General features: G+C 41.0%; 1 protein-coding gene across 1 annotated transcript in view; it reads right to left on the minus strand.

Moving 5' to 3' along the window:
• Positions 1-574: 574 nt before the first annotated feature.
• Positions 575-27,843, minus strand: part of ASAH1 (N-acylsphingosine amidohydrolase 1) — a 28,712-nt gene continuing 1,443 nt past the window's right edge. The window contains exons 2-14 of the mRNA XM_004597817.4: positions 18,459-18,505; positions 13,967-14,057; positions 13,270-13,356; positions 11,295-11,373; positions 7,867-7,941; positions 7,019-7,064; positions 6,012-6,156; positions 5,205-5,259; positions 4,999-5,080; positions 4,002-4,133; positions 3,455-3,578; positions 3,003-3,059; positions 575-1,690 (exon numbers count right to left, since the gene is read on the minus strand). Coding sequence (XP_004597874.2) covers positions 1,601-1,690; positions 3,003-3,059; positions 3,455-3,578; positions 4,002-4,133; positions 4,999-5,080; positions 5,205-5,259; positions 6,012-6,156; positions 7,019-7,064; positions 7,867-7,941; positions 11,295-11,373; positions 13,270-13,356; positions 13,967-14,057; positions 18,459-18,505 — 1,110 coding nt within the window. The 3' untranslated portion in view covers positions 575-1,600. The remainder of the gene's footprint in view (positions 1,691-3,002; positions 3,060-3,454; positions 3,579-4,001; positions 4,134-4,998; positions 5,081-5,204; positions 5,260-6,011; positions 6,157-7,018; positions 7,065-7,866; positions 7,942-11,294; positions 11,374-13,269; positions 13,357-13,966; positions 14,058-18,458; positions 18,506-27,843) is intronic.

Genomic DNA, 27,843 nt, shown 5'->3' on the forward strand with positions numbered 1-27,843 from the left:
ACACCCAGAGTATGACATAAATAGGTTTAAAATAGTGTCTACTATTTTATAAACTGCTTTGCAACTACACAATCCTACCTAAAATTTTAATGCCATCCGTTTCCTCTAAACTTGTTAATTTACTACTGAGGAATCAATCTGGAACAATTATCTCATTTTGTTATCCTGCACATCGAAGAGTATGACATTAAGAAAAACAGATCAAGTTTGCCTGAAGAGGGACAGAACCTTAAGGAATGGAATCCTTGGAATCATCATTGGAATCCTATTTTAACACAAACCCTCTTGTAATTCCTCTTGGTTTAGTTGAGTGATGCTAGAACTAATTTCATAATGTCCTCTCTGGGGGTTGGTGGAGGTTGCCTGTGGACACCTTCACACTAGGCTGATGCTGGTCAAGAGGTGGTAAGTATTAGTCATGCAAGATTGAGACCATTTAGTCACCTATGTGATAACCTACTTGCATAACTTGATATTTAGTATATTATGTTCAGCTTGTGTATCTCCATAACAACCTCCCACCCCCACAGCAACACTTCTATACATTACCTCATCAGCATGCATGACTGCTGGCTGACACTGCTTCCAAGGGCTGTTTATTGAGTATCAAGATACAGCTAAGATCATACAAAATGATATGGACACAATCTTGCACCAATGGCATGTATTTCACAGTTAATTATGAAAGTTAGATTAACAAGTTTCATTAGTATTCTGCATAAGTAGATTGATTTGTGGAAAACATTTTTAATAACATCTATACATTTTAAAAAATGCATTTGTTAAGCAGAAGAAAAAATTAAACATTTATTTATTAAATGATACTAATGAGAATTCATAATAATGAGTTTACTTCCTATTTTACTTGGGTTGTGAACATGTTTACTTACTAATTCAGAATCAGGGACTCAATTTTTGAAGTTACCAACTCTCTGCCTAAAATTTTACTGGGAAGTAGAATAAATGGGATAAAAGGAACACTTTGGTTATTTCTGTAAAAGACTGCCCTGCACACTACTTACTTCACTGACCCTCCAAAGTACTGCTTACACAGTCAGTGGGCCATTCATTACCCCGTATGAGAAACACACAGCTGGGTTTCTCATCCTCCAGATGAATGTAGTGAAATTCTATTGCTGTCACTAACAGCAAAGTAGCTTTAACAGAGGTTAGAACCAAGAGGCCAAGTCTGAAACCTAGGAAAGCATCCATCTACAAAAGTAGAAGTGGAAACCTGAATCACGTGGGCTATTCACACACACATTTGTCCCACAGGTGTACTGGAGTGCACCTGCCGAGAAATTCCTGGATTATTCCATGGATGTGGGTCGCCCAGGGTTTAATGGTCCAACTCCAAATGTCAAAGTGAAATGAAAGGCAGCAAGTTTCTAGATGATTGTTTTACCTGTTTGTAAGAAGAATCAACTGATTTGGCAAAAACAGTGTGGAAGTTGTAAACACTTGAGAAGAGTGAGCTCATGACTCCAAAAAACTTGAGTGGATACTCAGTCCCTGGCAGGAGATGGGCCCCTGCCCAGACAGCCACGTTGGAGATCATGACTCTGTGTCTCTGAGTGTGGTTGGTCAGCTGTCTGTGTGCTCACCAGCCTATGCACGGGTCTGGGCAGTCCCGCAGGTATGTTTCATAATGACCTCTGGTAACATCCATCAAGGTTGTGAATACCGTCAGCTGAAAGAAAATTTATTGTCCCTTTAAGGATATTTTCAATGCTAAGATATTCTAACACATTAACATTTTCTTTATGAAATTATTTAATATTAAGCAATGAATATATGTTATATACTAATATATTTATACCAATCAATTATATAATCATTGTAATACAGTAATGAAAGCAACCAACTTCAACAGAACCATGGGTCCAAGTTAGGAATATATATATGACAAGCACTCCTTCCTGAGCAGTTCACTGCATCATCCCTGCTCCCTGGTGACCTAAAGCTCCTGGGACCATCCTCAGTGTCTAGCAGTGTCCTGGGGAGTGCTGCTATCTGTCATCTCCACTCTGCAGGTACAGAGCACACCGAGCACACAGATGAACTATGGAAGTCACTGTGAACTCGCAGGAAGATGCTGTGTGAGGGTTTTTTTTTTTTTAAAGATTTATTTTTATTACAAAGTCAGATATACAGAGAGGAGGAGAGACAGAGAGGAAGATCCTCCGTCCGATGATTCACTCCCCAAGTGAGCCGCAACGGGCCGGTGCGCGCCGATCCAAAGCCGGGAACCAGGAACTTCTTCCGGGTCTCCCATGTGGATGCGGGGTCCCAATGCATTGGGCCGTCCTCTCCTGCTTTCCCAGGCCACAAGCAGGGAGCTGGATGGGAAGTGGAGCTGCCGGGACTAGAACCGGCGCCCATATGGGATCCTGGGGCACATTCAAGGCGAGGACTTTAGCCGCTAGGCCACGCCACCGGGCCCATGTGTGAGGGTTTGAGGAGCTAAGGCAGGCTGTTTGAGCAGATGTAGTGGACACATGCCTGTTTTAGGGAGTGTGCGAGAGAGAAGGGATGCCTGAACACACATAGAACAACTATTCCCAAATGGTATGACTTACATTTCTGCACTTTTCAGCTATGTGTGATTAAAAAGAAAAATAGTGTGTTGAAGTTGAAGGGAAACTCTAACCCACCCATTCACACTTCTCTGAAAATGGACATCAGATGTTGCTTTTGTGAGTTTTAGGTGTTAAAGAGTATAGCATAAGATTTTTGTATAAGCATAAGTCAAGAGCTAAATGCCAGGCTTCACTGAAATGTCTTATAAGTAAAGCTGGAAATTAAAGTCTTGTAAATTCCCTTCTCTATTGCACTTCTAAAAGCCATGGCTTAGTCACAGAGTAACCCCCTCCCCCGCACTGCCCTGCCACTGCCCGTTTTAAAAAGCAGTCTGAAGTCAAATAAAACTTCTGTGCTCAGACTGATCCAAGCTAACAGGAAGGTCACTAAATCAATAAATAAGTGTGAACATTTCACAATACCTTGTTGAGGACTGGTTTTGTTGACAGAACATCATATAAGGTTGCAAATGAGATATTCTGAAACAAAAATAGCTTTGTTCAGTAAGTGCAATATAGATGTTGGCAACATTTACCCATTCAAACAGGCCATCAAAAACCAACACATTCTTCAGTCTCAACCTGCCACCGCTTGCTTTGGGGTCACTGCCAGAGGTAACCTTTCTGAGGTATGACTTTTTCTTCTCTCTTCCTTTTCTCTTGGATTACCCACTGCTATTCAAGTGCACAGAATGGCATCTAGCATTGCAAACTTCTGCTACTGAAGTTAAAGACAAACCAACCAACCAGTGGGGATTGTCTGGGGATACTGAGGAATGCCAGTTTGTAAAATATTTATAGTAAAGGACAATACTAGCATTAAGATCATCTTTAATTGTGACAGTTTCTTTCTATGTATGACATCGCCAACATACCTCTTGGGTTGTGCGGTTTAGACACATCTTTGCAGGGGTTCTGCGATCATCGAGGAAGAGCGGGTTTTTCCAACGGTCATAATTTGTTTCTACTACATACCATCTCCCTTGCTCAGGAGCCAATCTGGATACAAAAGGAGAGACTCCTTATAGGCTTCATGTCTGAAAACCTGTACATTAGTTTATGCTTTTGCTTCTACTTTAGAAGGTAGATGTATTTACAATGCTAATTATTCAAATGGCTAAGAGATGAGCTTTTCATCGGCTGGCTCTATTCCCAAATGCCCACCCAGTCTGCGACAGGGCGTGCCGCAGCTGGGAGCCTAGAACTCAACCCAGATCTTTTACTTGGGTAGCAGGGACCCAAGTAGTTGAGCCATTACCTAGCGCCTCCTAGGATATGTATTAGTAGAATGCCAGGATTGAGAGTGGAACTGGTACTTGAACACAGGGAGTCTGACAAAGGATGTGTACATCCTAATATTTGAACCACCATGCCAAATGGCCTAATCTTCTCCAGTTATTTCGCTTTAACAAATCTACTTACTCATACACATCCAGGGCATCTTTTCTTTCCCGTGTAATCACACAACCTTCTCCAGACTGGTTGCCTCCCAGGATAAAGTATGCTGGAGCCAATATTTTGGTCTTGGTCAATATATTCTTGGCTTCTTCATAACTATAAAGAAACATTTTTAACAGAAAAAAATATTTTAGGTGATTTAGAAGTATTTAGATCTGTGGAAACTAAGGACAAACAAACATCTGAGGGACATTCGCTTTTTTAAAACCAGCTGGTGAAAAACCAGCTGCAGGAGAAATGATCCTGCCATGAGGTGGGACACTGAGATGTGAGATGGGAACTGCACAAGGTCCCTGGCTTTGTAAGAGAGACGGAAAAGACTCAAGGCATCATTCTCCACTCTGTCAGTGCCTTCCACGCAACCTCACAACACAGGGAAACTGTACTATACAGATGTAAGACTTTGGGACTACAAAAGCTAAACTTCTTGAAAATGAGGGCTAGTATGAATTGAAATGAATTACACAAGAAGACATCTAAATCTTACTCCTTTGAAAGTAGGAAAGTCAGACTCAATGCCCACTTATTGGAAGCTATGAGGATGCAGTGACAGCTGAAGGAAACACAGTTTTGATGATGTACTATTTCTGCCCTGAGACACAACAGAACTTTTAGGTTACTTCATTAAATTATTTAAATGATGATTTTGTGGCACAACTTTGCTTTTGTGTGAGTGATTTCCTTTTAGAATAAAACGATGAATAAATACCTTTCATACAGTCTGCATCCTGAACACTGTTTAAATAACTGACTACCTTGTATTTTTTTGAGATAGTTCCACTCATTTCTGTGTGGTGAGAACACACAAAGGAAATTAGTTAACTCTACATGAGTGTCGAAGGTTCAGCGAAGAAGTTCGCAAAGGAAGATCAGGTAAATTGCACCCTGGGAAATATTTTTGCATTCTGATGTACATGAAAATAAAATAAATAGCTGATAATAAAGCTACCAATCACTTCACCTTGTGCTGTTCTCCAGAACTGATCGGGTGATAAACCCTATCCACATGGCATCTTTCCTTCCCAGAATCCATTCTAAGACACCTGGAAAAGAGCAAACACACAGGGTGGCACAGGCCATGGAAGAACTTGGCCTCCCTAGAAGAGACAGTCCAGTGCTCCTCCTCCAACAGCTGTGAAATTCCCATCTCAGTTACCCCCTACTCACCAATGTAACCGCCATTTATACTGAAACGTTCATTCAGGGTAAGACTAAACCGTCCCTGAAAAAAGGACAAGGCAGTGAAGTAAAAATCTTCAACCAGTGTCTTTAAGGCTCGACCCCTTTACTGTATAACCGCATACGAAGGTCTAGTTTGGGTCATGGGGAAATACAAAGAAAAATTAAACTGGGCACACACTGCGGTGCAGCATATTAAGCTGCCACTTGAAGCACCAGGGTGGAGTGTGAGTTCAGTATCAGAAGCTCTATGTCCCTAGCGCTTGGATTATTCCTACCCATGTAGCCACGTGGAGACCCAGATATAGTTCCTGGTCCCTGGCTTTAGCTTGTCCCTGACTTGGCTGTTATGGCCCCTTGGAAAATGAACTAGTGGAGGAAAGACCTCTCTCTGTCTCACAACTTACATTAAAATGTCCTTTAAAAAGCTTAAAGCATTTTCCCATCTGGTATCTGAGACAAGACTGCCATATTTTTTGGAGCGGAAACTGAAGAGCACATACTGCCCCAGCTGCCTGTGAACTCAGCCCCGGGTCAGAGACCACTCTGTGACTCCCAGCCCTTGCCACCTGGCTACATGCCCTTTCACAGGTGAGGAAACCTTTGTTTCCTTCCTAATCTCCTCTACCATGTGACCTCATACCTATGAAAGTGACAAGAAGTACAGTGGATGCACCGGGGCTTCATGTTATTTTTAGGTCCTCATTTTTTTAGATCTCCCAACCCCCAACTCTTCAGAGACAGTAAAAGCAGGACACAAAGCTACCCGTGAAGCCATGTAATAAGATTTCTTACTGGTTTGAATCCTGTTAACATGCCAATATAGCCAGCAAAGCTTGTAGCCTTGAAGACAGTTTTATTGTTCTTTTGGAAGTCCAAATTCACTGTTAAAGGTTTTAGGTTCTCAGTTACGGTCCAGGTATTATTATTTACATTCCACCTACAAAAGACAAAAATTTAGTTACATTTTCAGAACAAGGATGAGCCAAGATGAATATGACAAGATCTTTAAAACCATAGATGGTTTGTCCACTGTTTTCCTGCTGATAAAACCGAGGCACACAAAATTCAAGTGTGACTTCCACTCTCACACAGACTATTAACAACAAGCCCTGGTCTATAATTACAAAATGTTGGTCTATAATTACAAAACTCATGATTTTAGAAGTGTCACAGGCCTGGCACCATAGCCTAGTGGCTAAAGCCCTCGCCTTGCACGCGCGGGGATCCCATATGGACACTGGTTCTATTCCCAGCAGCCCCGCTTCCCGTCTAGCTCCCTGCTTGTGGCCTGGGAAAGCAATTGAGGATGGCCCAAAGCCTTGGGACCCTGCACCCACGTGGGAGACCTGGAAGAGGCTCTGGGCTCCTGGCTTCAGATTGGCTCAGCTCCAGCTGTTGCAGCTGGTTGGGGAATAAATCAATAGACAGAAAATATCTCTCCGTCTCTCCTCCTCTCTATATCTGACTTCCAAATAAAAATATAAAAATAAATCTTAAAAAAAAAGAAGTGTCATGACACACAGTCCATAGAATGCTCCTCTTTCTTCTAAGGAATACATGAGACAGACTGCATCTATGGCCATCAAGTATGTGTCGAATTTATGCTATTAGCTGTCATTTCTCAGATTTAAATTTTCAAATAATGGAGTCAGTGGGTCCAGCTTATCTTGGGAAAATTAAAGGATCCAGTTATCTTTACTTATGATCACACTGTGCCCTTGACTTATTACTTAACTCTTTATTTATATAATGTAATCTACTCTTTTAATGGAATGATGAATACTGTGCCCTATACTTACCCAAGAAATATTCCAAAATCCATGTTTCTCCCATGTAGTAGATGACCTATTTAAAACAGTAAGCAGAAGAGAACTTCAATAGCTATTAAGACAGTATAACTGATTCTAAGCCATAACTAGAAACCTAATTTTGGTTAATTTATTTTAACCAACTGCTTCATTTAAGAAGCAGTCTGATAGTGTAAGTCTTAAGACGAAACTGCTGTCATCATTGCATCTGGAACATACTCCCTTCAAACCTGACAGCACAGTGCTCATGGTAAAAATCAGAACATGAGAAAAGGGCCAATGGTCATTCTTTGGTCCTCCATGGGATGGCTCTGCCAGGACACAGATATCTTTGGCCCCAATTAATGTGTCCAATCAGTGTTTGCCTTCAGGGATTGTCATCTCCGGCTGGAACTATCAGGGTGGCAGCAGACCATACGCACAACACAGACCAAAAATCAGGGTGAATCAGGGGAAGGCATTTTGTGCTTTGAACTTTGGGAACCAGCTAGGAAAAACAAAGGAAAGTACAGCTAGTGCAATGGCGGAAGGTTTGTTCTGGCACCTTCAGAAATACACACATCTTTACAAATATGAAGATAAGGAAGCACATCCTATGTATATTTCTAGCACACAGAGGGGACTAGCTGACCGAGCGGTTAATGTTTTTTACTCTAAAATAACTTGTAGGATGTTTGCATCTTGTTTAAACTTTAATAGCCATTAGAATAATATTAAATAAGGATCGTTTTCAGTGCACTTATAAAGATTTTCCAGGGACAATAAACAAACATAGACCCCATTTACACAGCGAGCTCTAATACCACTGCTTTAGAAGACTTTCCTCAGTACATATTTACCTTCTTTGGTTTCAGTGATGATTGAAGTACACATGGTAAAAAATTCATAAAAAATATTGAATGAAATAATCTCTCCTGTGAGAACAGAAAGAAATTTTGTTAACAGACTAAACCATAATGGTATGAGAAAAGTGAAGAAGTTTAATTCTCTTTGATTCATGAGAATGTGGGATCTAAATGTACCTGCATAGCTGGCGGCACGGTATGGCATGCTCCATTTGCCTATTCTCTCCAAACTGAAGACAAAAGAGACCCAGAAAGAGGCAGCCACTTGGTGCACTAAACATCTGGGCAAGTTAGAACTGTGCTATGAAATACTGTCCATTATGACTCATTTTACATTTCCTTTGGGGAGCACAGGCATGAGAATATAACACAGCTAGCTCTTGGCTGTGGGCTGAAAATAAACATTATTTTTTACAATATGACTAACATTTCTAAGGTGAAAAAGGAGATTTAAGACCTACTAATAATTAGTGCAAAGCTGCCAAGAAAGCTCATGGTAGAATATTTCTTGATAATTTTCCAACATAGCACTTAATTCAAAGACACATAACACATTTGATCTCTGTCCTATATAATAACAACCTGTTAAGCTTAATACGTGCTTTTCTTAATATTTATTTGAAAGGCAGATTTACAGAGAGAAAGAAAGACAGAGAGGGAGATCTTCCCTCTGCTGGCTCATTCCCCAAATGCCTACAAATGCCAGAGCTGAGTTGATTTAGAGTCAGGAGTCAGGAGCTTCTTCTGGGTCTCCCACATGGGTGTAGGGGTCCAAGGAGAGGAGTCATTCTCTACTTATTTCCAAGGCCATAAGCAGGGATGTGGGTTGGAAGCGGAGCAGCTGGGACACCAACTGGTGCCCATATGGGGTACTGGTGCTATAGGCAGCAGGACTAGCCTGTTGAGCCACTGCACTGGCCCCAACATGTGCTTTTCATCACAATCCAACGTTTTTTTCCCCATATTGGTTAAATTCCACTCTTATTATGAATCATGTGTGAATCTGAATCCATTTTGCTCTTGGTATTTAGTATTGGCTTACTAGTATTTTTTATATAAAAAAGTTATAGGAAATCAGGTTGCATGGTATTGATATAAGGAAAGAGATCAATAAAACTTTGTAGAAAGCCCTCAATCAGAAACAGATTATGTACAGTAATCTGAAGTATATCAAAGATACCACTTTAATTTACTGAGGGAAGAACAGTCGTTTTAATAGACAGTGTCTAACCAATAGGATGTGCCATATGAAAAAAAACACTTGACCCTTGACATACACAAAAACTATTTCAAGGGGCTGGTATTGTGGCACAAGTTATCATTCACGTCAGCCTGTTTCAAAATCCCTGCTTGAGTCTGGGCTGCTTGCCTAATCCAGCTTTCTGTTAATGCACTGGGAAAGCAGAGGACCACGTGGACACATGCCACCTAGGTGGGAGAACAGGCTGGATTTCTTGCCTCCTGGCTTTGGTTTGGCCCAAACCTGACTATTGCAGCCATCTGGGGCGTGACAAGGGGATGAAAGACTTTTCTCTCTGTTGTACAACCTTTCAAATATAAAGCTTAATAAAAAACATTTAAAAAGTTATTTCAAAACAGGTTGTAGGTGTCAGTGTTAAAAGTAAACACAAGGCCCTGGCGTGGTAGCCTAGTGGCTAAAGTTCTCGCCTTGAATGCGCCGGGATCCCATGTGGGTGCCAGTTCTAATCCCGGCTTCCCATCTAGCTCCCTGCCTGTGGCCTGGGAAAGCAGTCGAGGACAGCCCAAAGCCTTGGGACTATGCACCTGTGTGGGAGGCCCAGAAGAGTCCTGGCTCCCAGCTTTGGATTGGCGCAGCATCGGCTGTTGTGGTCACTTGGGGAGTGAATCATCGGACGGAAGATCTTCCTCTCTTTCTCTCCTTCTCTCTGTATATCTGACTTTGCAATAAAAAAATTATAAATCTTTTTTAAAAAAGTAAACACAAAACAACTAGAAGGAAACATACAAATATTTTTTCATAATACTGGGATAGGCAAAGATTTCTTAAAGTGAGACAAAGCTATCCTAATGAAACTATTAAGTTTCATTAAAATTAACAATGTCCATTAAAGAACACCAATAAGAGAATAATAATGCAAGACAGACTGGGAGTAGATATTTGGGATACCTAACAAAGGACTTTTTGCAGAATACATGAGGAACTCCTTTGAATATACATATTTAAAAAAACCAAACAACAGAGTGGGGCAAAGATTTTAACACTTTTTTCTGCAAAAGAAGCAAAGAAAAAAGAAATATAAAAGTCCAATAAACTGAAAAAGTCAGTGATTTATTAGTTATTACGGAAATGAAAATTAAAACCATAAAACTATCATGTTTCTCAGAAGAATTTCTCACATAAAAAGACTGACAAGATTAACTGGAGGAAACAGAAACTCATGCTACACTGATTGTCAATACAATCACTATAAGAAACTGGTTTTGAATAATTAAGGCTAACAGTATAGCTACTCCGCAACCCAACAACTCATTTCCTAGGTCAATACCCAAGAGAAATGTGTGCATATGATCATCAGAAACACAGGGGAAGGAAGGCGCTGCAGCACAGTGGATCAAGCTGCTGCTGGGGAGCCCATATTCCAACTCGGAAGGCTTCTCTGCGTTCTGCTCCAACATCCTGCTAATGCTCATGGGAAGGCATGTGGGGGCCTACGAAACATGTAGGAAACCCAGAGTCAGACAGGGCCTGACCCAGCCCTGTCGCTGTAGGAATTTGGGGAGTCAATCAGCAAACTGAAGACCTGACTCTCCCTCTTTTTCATTCTACTATTGTTATTATTACTCTTAGGGATTTATTTATTTAATTGGAAAGTCAGATTTACAGAGAGGAGAGACAGAGAGAAAGATCTTCCAACCACTGGTTCACTCCTCAAGTTGCTACAACGGTTGGAGCTGCGCCAGTCTGAAACCAGGAGCCAGGAGCTTCTTCAGGGTCTCCAATGTGGGTGCAGGGTCCCAAGGCTTTGAGCCATCCTCTACTGTTTTCCCAGGCTACAAGCAGGGAGCTAGATGGGAACTTGGGGAGTGAACCAGCAGACAAAAGATCTCTCTGTCTCTCCTTCTCTCTGTAAATCTGACCTGCCTTTTCTTTTTTTTTTTTTATTAATTATTTTGCATTATGTGACAGTTTCATAGGCTCTGGGAATCCCCCCACCCCTCCCCAAGCCCTTCCCCCCTGGCAGATTCCTTCATCTTGTTGCAGTATTACAGTTCTGACCTGCCTTTTCAATAAAAATAAATATATCTTTAAAAAGAATAGAAAAGCTTCATTGAGGTGTGTATTTAAGATCTGTACAATTTACCACATTTATTTCATGCCTCAATAAAAACACTTTCAAGAATTTTGTTAGCTTTCTTAAATGCTGTAAAGTGAGCTTTACCTAAAGGTATACCAGTAGCATCTGCGATTCCCTTCATCTCCTCTTCGAAAGGACCAGGAAAGTTGCCAAGCATACTCGGCTGAAAACAAACGCAGGGACAAGGATTCAGCCTATAAACATGTTTTGAGATTGCTGCTTTGACACATAATTTGTCCCGGATAGTGTTCCTACTATACAAAAGAGTTACTTTTCCATTATGTATTTCCAAAATATCCTTATTTGTACTCAGAATTCCCCAATTCCCCAGGGACAGCAGATGCTGACATGACTTCACCTGGCTGACCTCACCCATCTCACCACATGTGGCATCACCACAAGCACTCCTCACCTTGGTTCCAACTCGCCCTCCAGCCACACGCATGCACCCTTACTTTCTCCTCACACACCAACCGCAATAAACCTGCAATATGCTTTACATTCACAGAACCGTCTGTCATGGTTAATGTGATGCTCGGGCTAAGAAGCACTAACACACACTGTTAGCAAACCACAGTCAGACGAGCAAGTTCAATAGGGGACATCACGCTTTTATGTGCAACTGCCATGACTTGCCAGCATCCGCATCATTAGTGAAGAGCACATGCTGTTGCTGACACGTGTGCTTAAAACTCACAAGTCCCGCTTGTCATCAGCTTGGTGCTATGACCTAACTAAACATAATTTTTTTAAAAAAATCAGAGTATTACATAAGTGGAAATTTGCAGTATAAGTTAACAAAGATAACTTAATGAACATTTCCCAACACGGATGTTTTAAAACTATGCTTTGCTTACATGTATCACTTAAACCTCACAACTGCCACATAAAATAAGTAAATACTAAGATAGGTTAAGAAATCTGCGAAAACCACATAGCTAGCATGTGAATGATCCAGTCTTAAAACCTAATGGTGTTGAATTTCAAAGCATGGCACCAAACACTCTGCAGTGTGGTTCCCCCTACTGTCATTCACAATAGAGAGGAAATTAGGGCAGATGAAGTATGTAGGGACCTATTCATTTTAAGCTCCTGTGAATACTTTTCATGTGTGTGGGGGGGGAGTCTGGCAGGCAGGAAAACTGAAGACCACTTTAATCAAAGGCTCTGAGAGCATGACCGAGAGGTGACAGGCTTGGTGGCAGGTAGGTCAATCATAATCAGGAGGACATGTCCAGCATCCAGCCTCTAGGACAATGATTCTTGACAGAGGCAGTTTTGTGTCTCTCCTATCCAACTAGGGGAGATTTGCCAAAGTTTGGGACATTTTTGGTCACCACGACAACACAGAGGACTACTCTTATACAAAGTGTTAAACGACCCCAAGGTCCTCTGTGTCCCATCTGCATGAGGGCTTTTTGTCTACTCCATACCGTCTGTACCTTACAGAAAAGACAGGGAAGAAAGAGAAGGGAGGACTCCAGCAGCCAGGGCCTAGGTGCTCTATTGGTCCCATCTAAATGGAAAAGGATCTGGGAATGGGGTCCTTCTGCATGACCGAGGAGGAAAACGAAAGTCATAAGGGCCACATTCTACCCAAGTGGACTTCAAGGGACACAGCTCTGAAAGGATTCCATAGAACACAGCCCTTTGGTCAGATCTAGAAGAGCTGCTGGGTGTCCTGAGATACTAAGGCAAAATACTCAAGAACAAAATCATGTCTTCAAGAATGAGCTTCAACTAACATTCAAAGGACAGAAAATTTCGTACTCCCAGATGAAAAATGTACATTGCTCATTGCTCTGCAAGAGTCCATACATTAAAAACCATAAAAGAGAATACTTAACTGTTGAGATTTCCCAGGCTTTATGTCCTGTTACTCTAATATTACCAATCCACAGATTTTAGTCCCTCTGAAATTTTCGTGGTAATCCCTAATAAATGCAAATTTTCAAAAGTTCCTGAGAAGATATTGTTGAATTATGCCCAAATAAATACCACATTCTCCGAACTCTGTGTATATGTGTATGTGCACTGTATATGGGAAATAATTTCTTACCAACTTTTCATCCACTATCTGCATAATTTTCCCACTTGGCACAAAGGCATTTACTACATTCTTCAGGGTGTTCACTATAATCTTTATCTGGAAAACAAATACACACACACTTAATAAAAGATATAAAGATGTGCTTTCATTAATGTTGGTACAATGGGAAAGGACATAGACTTTTACATTTTTATACAGAGTTAGATCAAAGAGTGCTATTAGAAAAGGTTTTCAATTAATTTACTCACACTTCATTTTTTTTAAAAAGATGTATTTATTTTATTTTCATTACAAAGTCAGATATACTGAGAGGAGGAGAGACAGAGAGGAAGTGGAGCTGCCGGGATCAGAACCAGCAGCCATATGGGATCAAGGCGAGGACCTTAGCCACTAAGCCACGCCACCGAGCCCCACAATTCATTTTTAAAATAACACTTGATCTTTAACTATCCACATGAAGGGTAATTACACAAAAGGATCAAAATGCACAGAAACAAACAAAAAAATCTGTAGGAAAGAACAAGAAGCCACATCTTTTTTAAATGATACATTTTTCCTCCACTATCAATTGCTTGTGCTGAGCAGAAAAGTTTCGAAAGTGCACTTTTAAACTCTGGTTGGATTTTTTCAAAAAGTGATTCTTTAACAAAAAATGCACTTCCATTTAGTAAAGCTGGAAATAGAGGATTTAAGACTCATAGCATACCGTTGCTGCCTTGTCAACCATCAGATCATGCCATCTTTTGTAGGGCGGTAAATCAAGATTTATAGTGTACCATGGAACTTGTCCCCTATATCTGTAAAGAGAGGTATATCACTTTGAAATACTGGAATTGTTTTGTCTTGGGGGGGCATTAGATAGTTACATCTATAAGGATATATCTGAGACACATTCTTAGTAACAAAATAGACATTGGTTATTCAAACTAAATTTTGCCCAAAAAATGTTCATTCTCTACCCAGTGCTTCTGCCCTATGCTGCACATATAATCATAGGCCTCAGAAATCCCAGAACAGGATTATACTTGTACATTCTGGAAGTTAATGTGAGTTCATGATCTGTGAGAAAAAACAGATTATGAGAGCTATAATCTAAGTATTGTGGAAAATGCCCACCACCCTTCACACCCTACTTATCTGTAAATACTTACTCTAAGCTTGGGCTATTTCTCCAAGTGTTTTCCCTGTCCCTAACACTATCGCCAAATCACTGTGAGTAAAGGCATCTTTTCAGCCCCAGAGCGGCAACACAGATGAACTTCCCAGCACTGACATCAGAGCCTTCAGTACTCCCTGCTGTTCCACTCTTTCCTCTGGCTACTTCCTTCTTTTTTCTTCTTTGGCACTAAATCCAAGCCCAACCCCTATTCTATGACAGCCATTCTGCAGTTGCCTAGTCCTTGGCTTACATGCAACAGTTTCTGCTGTCAGTCACTCCCTTATCAACAGCTAGATCAGAGATATGGTGATGATCTACGATAATCTCTGTAATTACAGAAACATCATTTTCTGGCACTTATTACAAAACTGAGAAAGCCTGTATGGGTGTGCCATTCAGTGACTTAGTATCATCTGATCCATTAGTTGTTTCTTTTCTTAGAATTTATTTTTATTGGAAAGGCAGATTTACAGAGAGAAGGAGAGACAGAAAGATCCTTCATCTGTTGGTTCACTCCCCAGATGGCTGCAACAGCTGGAGCTGAACCGACCTGAAGACAGGAGCTTCTTCCAGGTCTCCCACACGGGTGCAGGGTCCAAAGGCTTTGGGCCATTCTCTACCGCTTTCCCAGGCCACTAGTAGGGAGCTGGATGATTTAAGTGAAGCAACCGGGACATGAACTGGCACCCAGATGGGTTCTTCTTGTTGCTTGCAAGGGAAGGATTAGCCAATTAAGCCAACATGTTGGGTCCTTCATTAGTGTTCTGTGCCAGAGAAACTGAGGGTGCCCACTGGTGTGTGCTGCAATGGTACTAGCCTCTGGAAACCTTACTCAGACTTATATCTACAGTCATATACTGTGCTTCCATTTACAAAGACATTTCTACAATAACAACTAATTATTCAGTTCTCTAAATATTGTTGCTGAGCTTGGGGTTAATGTGTAGCACAGTTAAATTTAGAAACATAAATTTAAACAAAATCACATGGAAAGAGTAAATTATGTTCTTCTCAAAGAACTTTTAAGTTCTCCTCTTGCTTGGGACCTTATACCCATGTGAATGAAATATCATTCTTAAATCCCAGGAAAAAATCTTTTCATCTCAGCAAATTCCATTTCTGCTTGACTATAACTCATATTCAAAGTTCTGTCCTCAACTCAATAATTTTTCCCACCAATGATGGGCAGATACTGCTTAACTCTTCCTTCTGCAAGCAGGCACTTGCACTTTCATGTCTGGTAGCAATGACAACATGGGTGGCCCACTGCAGGTAAGCCTGCTGGTGGTACTATCATAAAATGTGCTTTACATGTGAAATCCAATCAGCTATTCCTTGCCTCATACAATCCAACAAAACCTAAACACGCTCCCCGATCTATTATAAATTCCCATTTTTTTTTCCAGGCCAGTATCCGGAACAGTCTCAAGGTTTCAGGGGGAAATGGAGACGCAGCCTGCTTTCTGCAGTAAAGGACAGAAACCATGTGGGGACGTTAGCATTCCAGACATTTCTTAAAAATCAAGCTTTCACAAATCAGAACTTCTAATCTAACAATTGTTAGATTTATTCTAACAATTTAAATTGTTGTAAAAATTTGAACTTAACTACAATCCCACATTTTATCCCTCATTAAATATGGTTGTAAAGTAACATTTAATACCTGTACTTCGATTTCTTATAGAAAGAAACAGTATTCCCCTTATGAAATAATTATAGAAAATATGGAAAAAATTAGGAATATTGGTATATTTTCTTACTTTCCTACAAACAGGAAATATCATTTAATAATTTTTGAGACTCAGAATATGCTGAGTCTAGGTCATCAAATTACTGATCTTATTTCCTGACCCCACATGATTTCCCAGGTGACTTGGAAACTAGACCAGGTGACACAATACAGACATACAAATAAACAGATTTAAACACCCAATGAGCAGCAAAAAAAGAAATGCTTAATGGGATTAAGAAGCACCAGAGGTGACAGGCTTTCAGTTTGTTATCTCCAGCATAGATTTGACAGGTCAGGCTGGAAGAACAGGTGCCTCTTCCCCCCTCCCAGTTACCCATGCATGCTGCCAAGCAGTCAGTTGACATGACAGAACAGAATGACCTGACGGGTACAGGAAGACTGTTTGTTCTTTGTCCTTCAAAGGTACATGAACACCATGCCTCTCTTCTGGATCTCAAGATCCAGAAAAGAAAAGGGTCTGAGGAGAGCTGAGGATTTTTGTGTAGGTCATCAGGCTAGTGTAGCAGAAGATAAACTGAGCAGGAACACACACACATAGACACTAAGATCATGTATAAATGTGCATGCATTTAGGTGTATACATATGGACATCTATGCATGTACATGTTTGTACACACACACACACACACACACACACACAAGGTAACAAGACGTATTTAGTCAAGTGCCTAAACAGGAAGGGCTTACAGTTTTGCAGCTGTAATTCACAGACATGGAAAGTGCATATAAAAGGGAGGAGGAAACAGGCTCTCTAACATGGAAGGTTTTCATTAAATGTTCACTGAATTGGGCAGTGAGGGCATCCAAGAGATGATCTCAGTTGGGACACTGAAGCCGGGACTCAGCAGTGACAGGAAGGAAGGTCTTTTAGCAAAAAGCCCATTAAAAAAGAACATTGCAAAGTAAGTTAGCTTGAGAATCATATGGAAATTGGTTAGCTCTAAATTGTTTCCTGCCTTAAAACTTATCTCTTCCCACAGAAAGGTGAGTAACTCCAAAGAATCTAGGTTATTTGCAGTTTCACTCAATCTGAAGTAATTGTTACTGAACCATCAGCAAGTACCATGGAAGATCCTCCTACTTTACCACACACAGCAAATACCATTTAATCATTTCTGAGATTTAGCATTTGCTTTGTCCAGGTCATCATATTATCAGTCACCAGTTGCCTGAACCCACCTGGCTCCCAGTCCAAGTAACACAACACACATCCAAATAGGAGAGCAAATGCTAAGCACCCAGGGAGCAGTAGAAAAGAAATGCACAAGGGTTCAGATGGGTACAGTGAGAGAGGTCAGCATCCCAGACACTGGACTCAAGGCTATTTGGAACACAGAATTGAGACAAGAGCACACATGTGTAACTTAGAATACTCTTCTTTTATTCACTACAATTGTGTTTTCTACTCAATAGTGTCATTATGTTAAAGTGCATTTCTTGAATGTTTCACATATGAGCTCTTCAGCTTTTTGCTCCAATACAATTTACTAGTTTATTTAAAGGTTCACCTATATACACCAGAGAGAAAAGAGAATAGAGAGAAGACAACAGGGCAAGAAAGAGATCTGGAATGTTATAAAAAACCTTGTTATCACTGGTTCAGTTTGTGCTCTGCCTCCACTACGTGCTCAACAGGATACTTTCAGTGAGAGGAAGGGTAGGAGGAAAAATTCCCTGTTCCCCACATTGCTTCCTTTTTTCCACATTCTGTAGACCTATGAGCTGTTTTGTCATTCTCACAGGCTCATTTTGCCACTAAAGATTTGCAAAGACCAAAATCTAGACTAAAAGAGAATGCTAAAAATGATTTTTGCTCTTATATTTTCCAATCCTGTCTTATAATATCTTCTTCACATCAGGTTAAATTATTTCTTGTGTTTTTTTTTCACATAAGAGGTCTTAGGACCTTTTGCTTCAATATAATTTGATGATTTATTTTCAGAGACAATAGAGAATTGCAGATTTTCTACCAAATCCAGTCCTTGGTCTTCACTTGTCAAAAATGAGAAAAATGCTCAGGTAGGTAGTAGGATTTCATGGAAAACAGATGCCCCTTTATTTCCTATCATTTTGATAGATAAGAAATGGGTATTTTAATATTTCCCCATGACCTTAGTCAAATGCACTGTACGCAAACTTCAAAAAAGAAACTTGCCATGGAATAAGGACACTACCTGCTTTCTATTCATTATCATTATCATTATCATTTTTATTTGAGATCATTACATGAGAAAAAAAACCTCAACAAAGGTCAGAGTGGGTTTTGATCATGTAAGGTTTACTCACGTGGGTCCAGAAGGAGGATAAGTTGATTTTCTGCAGTCTTCTGTCCACTAAAAAACAGAATTTTAAAATTCCTGAGAATCATAAATACCTACTGACAATTTGTGAAAACAGTTACAGCTGGTGAATAAAAAAATCAAGCATGACTTTGCCCGTTCAGATGATTTTAATGCTTCTTTTTTTTAAAGATTTATTTATTTTATTACAAAGTCAGATATACAGAGAGGAAGATCTCCGTCCGATGATTCACTCCCCAAGTGAGCTGCAACAGGCCGGTGCGTGCCGATCCAAAGCCGGGAACCAGGAACCTCTTCCGGGTCTCCCACGCGGGTGCAGTGTCCCAGTGCATTGGGCCGTCCTCAACTGCTTTCCCAGGCCACAAGCAGGGAGCTGGATGGGAAGTGGAGCAGCTGGGACATGAACCGGTGTCCATATGGGATCCTGGGGTATGCAAGGTGAGGACTTTAGCTGCTATGCTACTGCACCAGGCCCTACAATTGGGCTCTTCTACTGCAATAATGCATGGAGCAAAGAAGAAATACCAGAAATTAGGTGGGAAAATCTCATGTTAGAAAGGCTGGCTTATCTCCAGAAGTAACTGGCATGGTGAAATGTGATCATACTATCAGTATGAGTCAGTTCTATTACAACCAGTCCTGGGCCTTGCAACCCAAACCAGATTTGCAGGGCACACTGCCTTGGATCCTTCATAATGTGGCCATGCTTCACTATTCCAGTTCAATATGTGGACACTCCTAATATTTATAGCCTCATACAAACACTTCTCTCCACTCTCACCCATCCGTGCCTTAGCATGTGTTATTCTTTTGGCCTTGCACGGTCTTTCCCTACCCAGTTCTTAGAACTCGTGGTACTAAGATCCAATTCCAATGCTTTCCTCAGTCCTCATTTACTTCTACATGAGCTGAGTCACCCTCCTCTGCACTCCCACAGCACTGGCACATATTTCCATTTTGACACCACATTCACTCTAATTGTTTCTGTCTCACTCTACCAGACTCTTGAGCTCCTTGGCATAAGGGCAGCCTTCAACACTGAAGCCGCCGCCTGACACATGAATGAGCGAGTCTGCATTGAGGAGAGTTGTCCAAGCTTAGTAGCAAAGCAGAATTTTCTCCTAACATAAAATTATTACAGAAAAGTCCACCGAGATATACGACCTTTTATTACAAGTTTGAGACGGCAATTACGTTTATCTACCCTCTCACTGAAGACTCAATATTGCAAAATGATTATTTCAAAGAAATATAAATTACAGTAAGATTATATAGATGGTAGAAGGAAACTACTAGGACTGGAGTTTGAGCTCAGAAACCAAGACCTGCTGTACGTTAGTGCAGGGATGGAGTAAGTAGAATAAGCTCGTGTTCCACTAAGTGACTGTAGTAAGAAAGTTTTTACCTAAGTCAAATAAATCTAGCAATACTTGTTGACTACAGTAGTCAAGACAGTGTGGCATCAGTCTCAGAGTACACATCTAAAACAAAAAGAACAGAATTAAAAGTCAAGGACTGAAAGCACATCTATGTCATCGCACACAGCTGATGAGAATTACAGGTAAAAGATACAAATCTTACACCTCATAATAAAAATAACTGAATTTTTAAAATGGGCAAATGATATGAATAGGCATTTCTTCAAGGAAGACACATGAACGGCCAATAAGCTAAAAAAAAAAGCTCAACATCATTAGCCATCAGTGAAGTATCTGTCAAAACCATTAGGAGACATTACTTCAAATTACTTCAAATGCATCAAGATGGTTATAATAGAAGACATACATTGTAACAAGTGCTGGTGAGGACGTGAAGAAGCTCCATCACTTACACGAGATGCTAGGATGTAAAACAGTGTGTCTGCTTTGGAAAACAACTATCAGTTCCACTATAGTCAAAACACATAGTTATCACAGAAGCCAGCAATTCCATTCCTGGGTCTATAACCAAGAGATAGGAAAACACACAAATACAAATAGTAGTGTTCAAAGCAGCATTATCCACATTAGCCGAAAGTTGTAAACAACCCACTAGCTTATGAATAAATGGATAGACAAAATGTAGTATATACATACACTGGAAAATCATTCAGCAATAAGAAGAAATGGAGGGCTGATGTTGTGCGTAGCACATTAAGTCACTGCCAGCAATGCTGGCATCCTATTCTAGCACCAGTTTGTGTCCTGACTGCTCCACTTCGGATATAGCTCCTGGTAGGTGGGTTGAGAAAAGCAGAAGATGGATCAGATGTTTGGGTCACTGCCACCCTTAGGGAGACCTGGAATAAACTCGTGGATCCTGGCTCCGGGCTTTGGCCTGGCCCAGCAGTGGTCATTATGATCATTCAGGGAGCAAATCGGTGAATGGAAGATTTCTCTGTCTCTCTCTGTACTCTTTCAAAATTAATAATAAACAAACCTTTTAAAAATGGAATATTACTACATGCTATAAGAAAGATGAACTGTGAATGTGTCATGATATATTAAAGATGCCTTTCAAAAAGACCACATAATTTATGGTTCCCTTTACATGCAATGGGCAGAACAGGCAAATCCAGAGACAGAGACAGAAACAGATCAGGAGGAGGGGTGTCTTGGTAGAAAAGGGAGAGGACTGAGTGGTGAATTTCTTTTGCAGCTGATGAAAATATTCTAAGTTGGCTGTAAAACTCTGGGAATACCCTGAAGCAACTGAACTTTATGTTTTTAATGAGTGAATTGTAAGGCTTAAGATTGATTTTAGTAATACTATTTAGATGTGGAAAACAATCTACACTTTTATCTATCATTTCAGAATGAGTTGGCAATGTCTACAGTCAATTAATGCTAGCAAATTCAGCACAAACTTAATGTCATTATTCATGATGATAACTAGGGATGAAATTAAATTTTAGCACAAATAATGGGGAGAATGCCAATCAATTCAAAGAGCTGCACACAACCAGGATGGCAAGAGACGGGGCTCTGGTTGAGTGTCCCTCTGGGGTGAAATAACTACCTGGCCAACCAGGAGCACAGTGACAAGGGCTGTTATTAGGGGTGCAAAGATGGAGCTGGAGGCCGTCACTGCTCATCAGCCTGTATGGATGGTTTCATTTGCTTTGGCCTTGTATAGTCAGATACAAACTTATTTTTATAGATTATTTTTATTATTGTTTTATGATAAGTTCATAGGCTCTGGGATTTTTCCACTCCCCTCCCCCAAGTGCCCTCCCCCCCCCATTGATTTCCCTTCTAGTATTACGATGGGTGGTCCTTCATGAACAATCATAAGTCCATCGTTCCACTATTCAAGTGTTTCCCGACATTGTAGGAATGGACAACGTTGGAGAGTCCAGCATCCTACTGTTAGGATATTTTCAACCTTTCACTGGGAGTTCATCTTTGGTCTGGAGACACAAACTTTTGAATAGTAAACTTTAAGAGGGAAATGTTTTGCTTTACATAGAATATTTTCAGAAAATGACTCTGAAATTATTTTTCAATGCCTTATACTGTCACTGTCTGAAAATAATTTAAAATAACAGCTACTGTAATGGAGGACACAGTTCTCTAAATGCATTAGTCCTTGTTAGTAATTTTTTTAAGATTTTTTTTTTATTGGAAAGGCAGATATACAGAGAGAAGATGATACAGAGAGAAAGATCTTCCATCCTCTGGTTCACTCTCTCAATGGCTCCAACAGTTGGAGCTGAGCCGATCTGAAGCCGGGAGCCAGGAGCTTCTTCAGAGTCTCCCATGTGAGTGCAGGGTCCCAAGGCTCTGGGTCGTCCTCTGCTATGTCCCAGGCCACAAGCAGGGAGCTGAATGAAAAGTGGAACAGGCGGGACACAAACCTGTGTCCATATAGAATCCCAGCGGATGCAAGGTAAGAATTTAGCCACTAGGCCACAGCGCTGGGGCACCTTGTCAGTAATTTGGAAAGATACTAAAATACAGCAACTTGCTTCAGAAAGTCTCAATTTACTCATATGAGTTTTCTAAACACATCACTTAGGAACACAGCCAATTTCTAACTTCAGAATAGCAATCCTTATGCTATACAAATTCATTCAGTATGAGAATGGCGACTTTAAAATACGATTCAAGTCACACACACAAAAAACAATCCATGTCCTTTACTGAGTTTCAGGCTCTTGGAAATTTCATGGCCATGGTCTAGATGTGAACTCAGCTCCATCAATGATTTTTAGATTACACAGCTAGGGACAGAACCAGGGTCTCTGCTGTTCCATCATGTAGTTCTGTGCTGTGATCACAATACAATCAATGCCTCAGTTTCATTTTGCGTCAAGAAAGCCTACACTTAGTTAAGGAATTCTGAGGTGAATTTCTCATTCAGCAAATGAGAAATCTAATGACTCCCGTTTCTCCTTAATAATTACATTTGCATGCCCTAAAGAGCTGAGACAAAAACCCAGGTAAGGGCACACTGTCTAGTTGACTCTGAGGGGGCCACAAGTGGTGTCAAGGATTAGGAGAGAATTTGACTTGCCCCAGGGGTAACAGCTGTGGATAAGTCTTGCAACAACACATGTGGGAGTCTCAGTTAACAACTGTCATAATTCTGGCTGCAACAGACAAGGAATTTGCATGGAAATTAGCAGTAAGTATAAAGGTGGAACTTGAGTGAAAACAACAAAGGCAGTCACTGAGAATACATTATTTCAGGTGTGCAGAAGGCACTAACACAGAAGCCATTTAAACTAACAAAGGTTCTTTTTAAAGATGGGGTGGAAAGAGAGCTACATCCTCACCCTTGGGAAAATTCCACATGGAAAAAATAACTCCAAAAATCAATGTACAGCCTAAAATAGTGTTGGAATGAGTTCAATGGTTATTCAAAGCTTCTTCCTATTGCCAAATTTAGCTACACGTAATTTAAAACTAGACAATTTTATCAAGATAGAAAAGCATCTAGACAGATGGTAGGCAGAGGGCACAGTCTCCTTGATACACTGTGCTCTTCTCTCACAAGAGAAACAAATTCAGAATTTCTCTCTTTATACCCCAACCCCACCCACACCCCACTGCTTCTCAAGGATGGAGGAAAGTGGTGCAAATTTGAAGGCTGGTTTGATCCTTTAATAAACTCTGGGAAATATTTTTACAAGACATTCTGAGATCAAAATTTTTCTAACTTTTTTATGTGATTAGAAATTAAATATCTTGGAAATTAAATTACAGAATTTGTATGTCCTCTCCACTTACTAGGGAAAACCAATCAGAGATCTACTGAACATATTATAGTAAGGAGAACAATACACACATGCAGTTCAAATTACTTCATTGAGGAGCCGATGCTTTAGGACTTAAAGGACACAACTTGTCTAGCTTCTTAAAATTAAGAGTCCTGCAGAATTGGCAGCAAACCCAATGCAACATGTGCTTCTAACAATGTACAATAAAGTTCAAAACAGTCTTGTGTGCTTGTCCTATTCACATACACAGAAAATAAAGGAAGATAGTTTAAACAAATATTAAATCTCATACAAGCAAGCCAGCAATTCTAGCAAGACAATATTCAATTTATTTAATTCATCAGCAGATATTTTCTGGAAATCTGCTTTCTAAAATGTTCTCTATCTACATTTTACCAGAAACATACTAGGAAAGGACATGTTTCTTCTGAATATAATTTAGAGGAACGCATGAATATTTTTATGTCTTCTGGGCTTCGATGAGACACCACCCTACCCAACTACTAACGTCGAGGTAAAGGAAGGCGAACATACTCTCCCTGGAAGCGGGGGTCTTGTCCACCTTGACGACTGACTCAGGGCCAGCATACGGAACACAGCAGGCGCACAGTGGGTGAGCAGTGTTTGCTGAATGCTAAACAGATGAGCCTGTGTGCCACTTCCTTTGGAGTTCTGGGGGAAACCAGATGGGGTCTATGAGAGTTTTGGAGACTTTGTGAGAATGATTGTTTATTCAACAGCTCATGTCAACAAAGTCATCACTCAGATGAGAAGCTGGAACATAAAAACTAATTTGCTTCAATAATTAGTTACTGATCAATTCTCTTTTATGCTCACCAATGTTATAAATCAGCGCAGGTTTATTATTGAGAATAATTAACTCTCCAGCTGTTGTCCTTTTCTTCAGATAGCTCTTCCATGTACAACCTCCACTTTCTGGCCCCAATGCTATTCTCTGGCTAAGATGACCAACTGGTGACCTTGACTGGCCAACTGTAATGGTTACATCACATTCGGTGCACACAGTCTGTCCTGCCCCTCCCTGAGCATCCTGTCACACGTATCCTTCCTCCCCTTCAGGGTACTGCTTTAATTCTGCCAGTTTCTTCTTTTTCTCTCTCTTTTTAAAAAAGATTTATTTTATTTTCATTATAAAGTCAGATATACAGAGAGGAGGAGAGATAGGAAGATCTTCGGTCCAATGATTCACTCCCTAAGCAGCCACAACAGCAAGAGCTGAGCCAATCTGGAGCCAGGAGCTAGGAACTTCCTCCAGGTCTCCCACGTGGGTGCAGGGTCCCAAGGCTTTGGGCCGTCCTCAACTGCTTTCCCAGGCCACAAGCATGGAGCTGAAAGGGAAGTGGAGCTGCCGGGATTAGAACCAGTGGCCATATGGGATCCCGTCGCGATCAAGGTGAGGACTTTAGCTGCTAGGTCACCTTGCTGGGCTCTACCAGTTTCTTCTTTATCTGGCACATTTGTTTGTGTAAATCACCCACCCTTCACCTACTTCTCTCTTAACCTCTCTGTGAGGTCATCTGCTTCAATGGCTTTAAAGAATATTATGCCTACAACTCCTAGTACCTGCCCTTTCCTGGGCTCCAGTCCCATCAGTTTGCTTGTGGTCTCTCTGCCCCTAGAAATTCCACATAAATTGGAATAAAAACAACTCTGCTCTTCAGCCTCTATACTTTTCCCTTCCTATGTTCCTTGCCACGGATGCTCACTTGCCCAGCTAAGCACCTCGGCAATGTGTGGGTCACGGTGACACTGCACTTCCACATCCCTATCCGAGTCTTCCTGCCGTGTGTCCTGCTTCCTGCTTTTCTCTTCCTTGTCCCTGGCACTACCTTTTTTTAACGCAGTCTATTTTCTCCTTCAGAAATTTCCTCATGCTCTTGCTCATCTCCCATCTAAAGTGTTCTTTTTCAATTCAAATTTTGTTGTAATTAAAACTTCATCTTGTGGAGCCCCAGCCTGATGGCTCAGTGGCTAAAACATGGCCTAGAATGCACCAGCAACCCATAGTGATGTTGATTAGTGTCTGAGCTGTACCACTTCCCATCCAGCTCCCTGCTTGTGGCCTGGGAAAGCAGCTGAGGATGGCCCAAAGCCTTGGGACCCTGCACCCATGTGGGAGACCCGGAAGAGGCTCCTGGCTCCTGGTTTTGGATTGGCACAGCTCCAGCCATTGCAGCTACTTGGGAAATGAATCAGCTGATGGACAATCTTTCTATATCTCCTTCTCTCTGTAAATCTGCCTTTCAAATAAAAACAAACAAACAAAACCAATTTATCCCATTTAAAACCATCCAATGGCTTCCCACTGTTTTGAGGATATCACCACAGTGCTTCAGCATCCAGTGTGGTGGTCTCTTGCTCTTTCTTTCCAGACTTTTTCGTTTGGGCTTTGATGGCATCTATTAAGTCATTGACATTTTACTAAAAAGAATCTGAGAAAACCCTCCTTGAAGGTAGAGGCCTAGATTCCCTTGGTGACCCATCCAGGATCAGCTCTTGGAACAAATAATGCATAGTGGGAGTGACTATGCAGAACTTGCTGAAGAGTTAAACAGTTCCTACCAAAATATTTCATGACAGGCTTCGATAGATTGAATAAAGAAAATCAGTCAAGGTGATCTTGAAATAATCATCCTGCTGAAAGCTTCAAACAAAACACTCCTACATTTCCAGGCCAAGTGACTTTTGTTTATCATTTAAAGCTAGCCCTCCTTACTCAACACTTATCAAAAGATGTTTTGAAACAACCTCTGTTACCACAGGATCACTGTTTTTCACAGAATGGTTCAAATTGAAACAGTGCTTCTTCCCAAGGCCGAGGGAAGTCACTAGGCTTACATGTGATTCCTGGTCAGCAGGCCCCACAATTTTCAAGATCAGTCAAAGAGAGAACAGGGCCCCATATAGAGGTTCCCTTTTCCACTACGTTAAGCAGAGGTGTTAACATAAAATAAACCAAGTCCTACTCATGCCACATCTACGTGTGTATTTCAATTTCAAAAAGAATGTTTTAACAACAACTAGAGGTCCATAAATTTGGAATAAAGCCTAATACAAGAAACGACTAGTTTTATGTTTTTCTCTGATTGAAGACCTGTGAAAGCAGCTTCACAAACTAACACCAGGGGCTGCATTAGATTTTGACAACTTCTGTTCCAGATAACAGCTACTAAATTCATCATCAGATGGTTGGCTTTTCTTATTCTGAAAACAGCTTTTAAAATACATTTGTCTTGGGCCCAGCACGGTAGCCTAGAGGCTAAAGTCCTCACCTTGCATGCACCAAGATCCCATATGGGCACTGGTTTGTATCCCAGCAGCCCTGCTTTCCATCCAGCTCCCTGCTTGTGGCCTGGGAAAGCAGTCGAGGACTGCCCGAAACCTTGGGACCCTGCACCGGCATGGAAGAGGTGGAGGAGGTTCCTGGCTCCTGGCTCCAGATAGATTTAGCTCTGGCTGTTGTGGCTCACTTGGGGAGTAAATCAACAAATGGAAAATCTTCCTCTCTGTCTCACCTCCTCCCTATATATGTCTTTACAATAAAATTAAATAAATCTTTAAAAAAATGTTTGTCTTGGGGCTGGTGTCGTGGTATAGTGGGCTGAGCCTTTACCTGTGATGCCAGCACCTACGATTCCTATCTCTGGGATGTTCACTTCACCTCCCCACTAATGCACTTGGGAAACCAGTGGAAATTGGCCCAAGTCCTGGGGACTGTCTCTGTGTGGGAGACCTGGAAAAAGTTCCTGGCTCCTGATTTTGGATCAGCTCAGGTCTGGCTACTGTGGCCACTCAGGGAGTGAGACAGACGATGGAAGATCTCTTTGTCTCAGTCTCTCCTTGTCTCCCAGTACCTGACTTTCAAATAAAAAAACCCAAAGAAATTAATCTTTAAAAAAAGAAAAGTTTGCCTGAAAAAAAGGAAGGGAAAAACAAGTAACCCCTGATGTCAGAAATAACCTCAGCTTTACAGCAAAACCTCAGTATTACTCTCACTTGGTCTGACACTCACAGCCAAGCTATTTCTTGTTCTCTTGAGCATAAAGTCAAAGCAAAGGCTACTCCAAGATTCCTACCAAGTGCAGGCAAGAACAAAGGTACCATACAATGCACAAAACACAGCTATTCTGCTCTTTTGCCAGATGAGGGA

This window comes from Ochotona princeps, chromosome 11, assembly GCF_030435755.1.
Source record: "Ochotona princeps isolate mOchPri1 chromosome 11, mOchPri1.hap1, whole genome shotgun sequence".
Classification (NCBI taxonomy): domain Eukaryota; kingdom Metazoa; phylum Chordata; class Mammalia; order Lagomorpha; family Ochotonidae; genus Ochotona; species Ochotona princeps.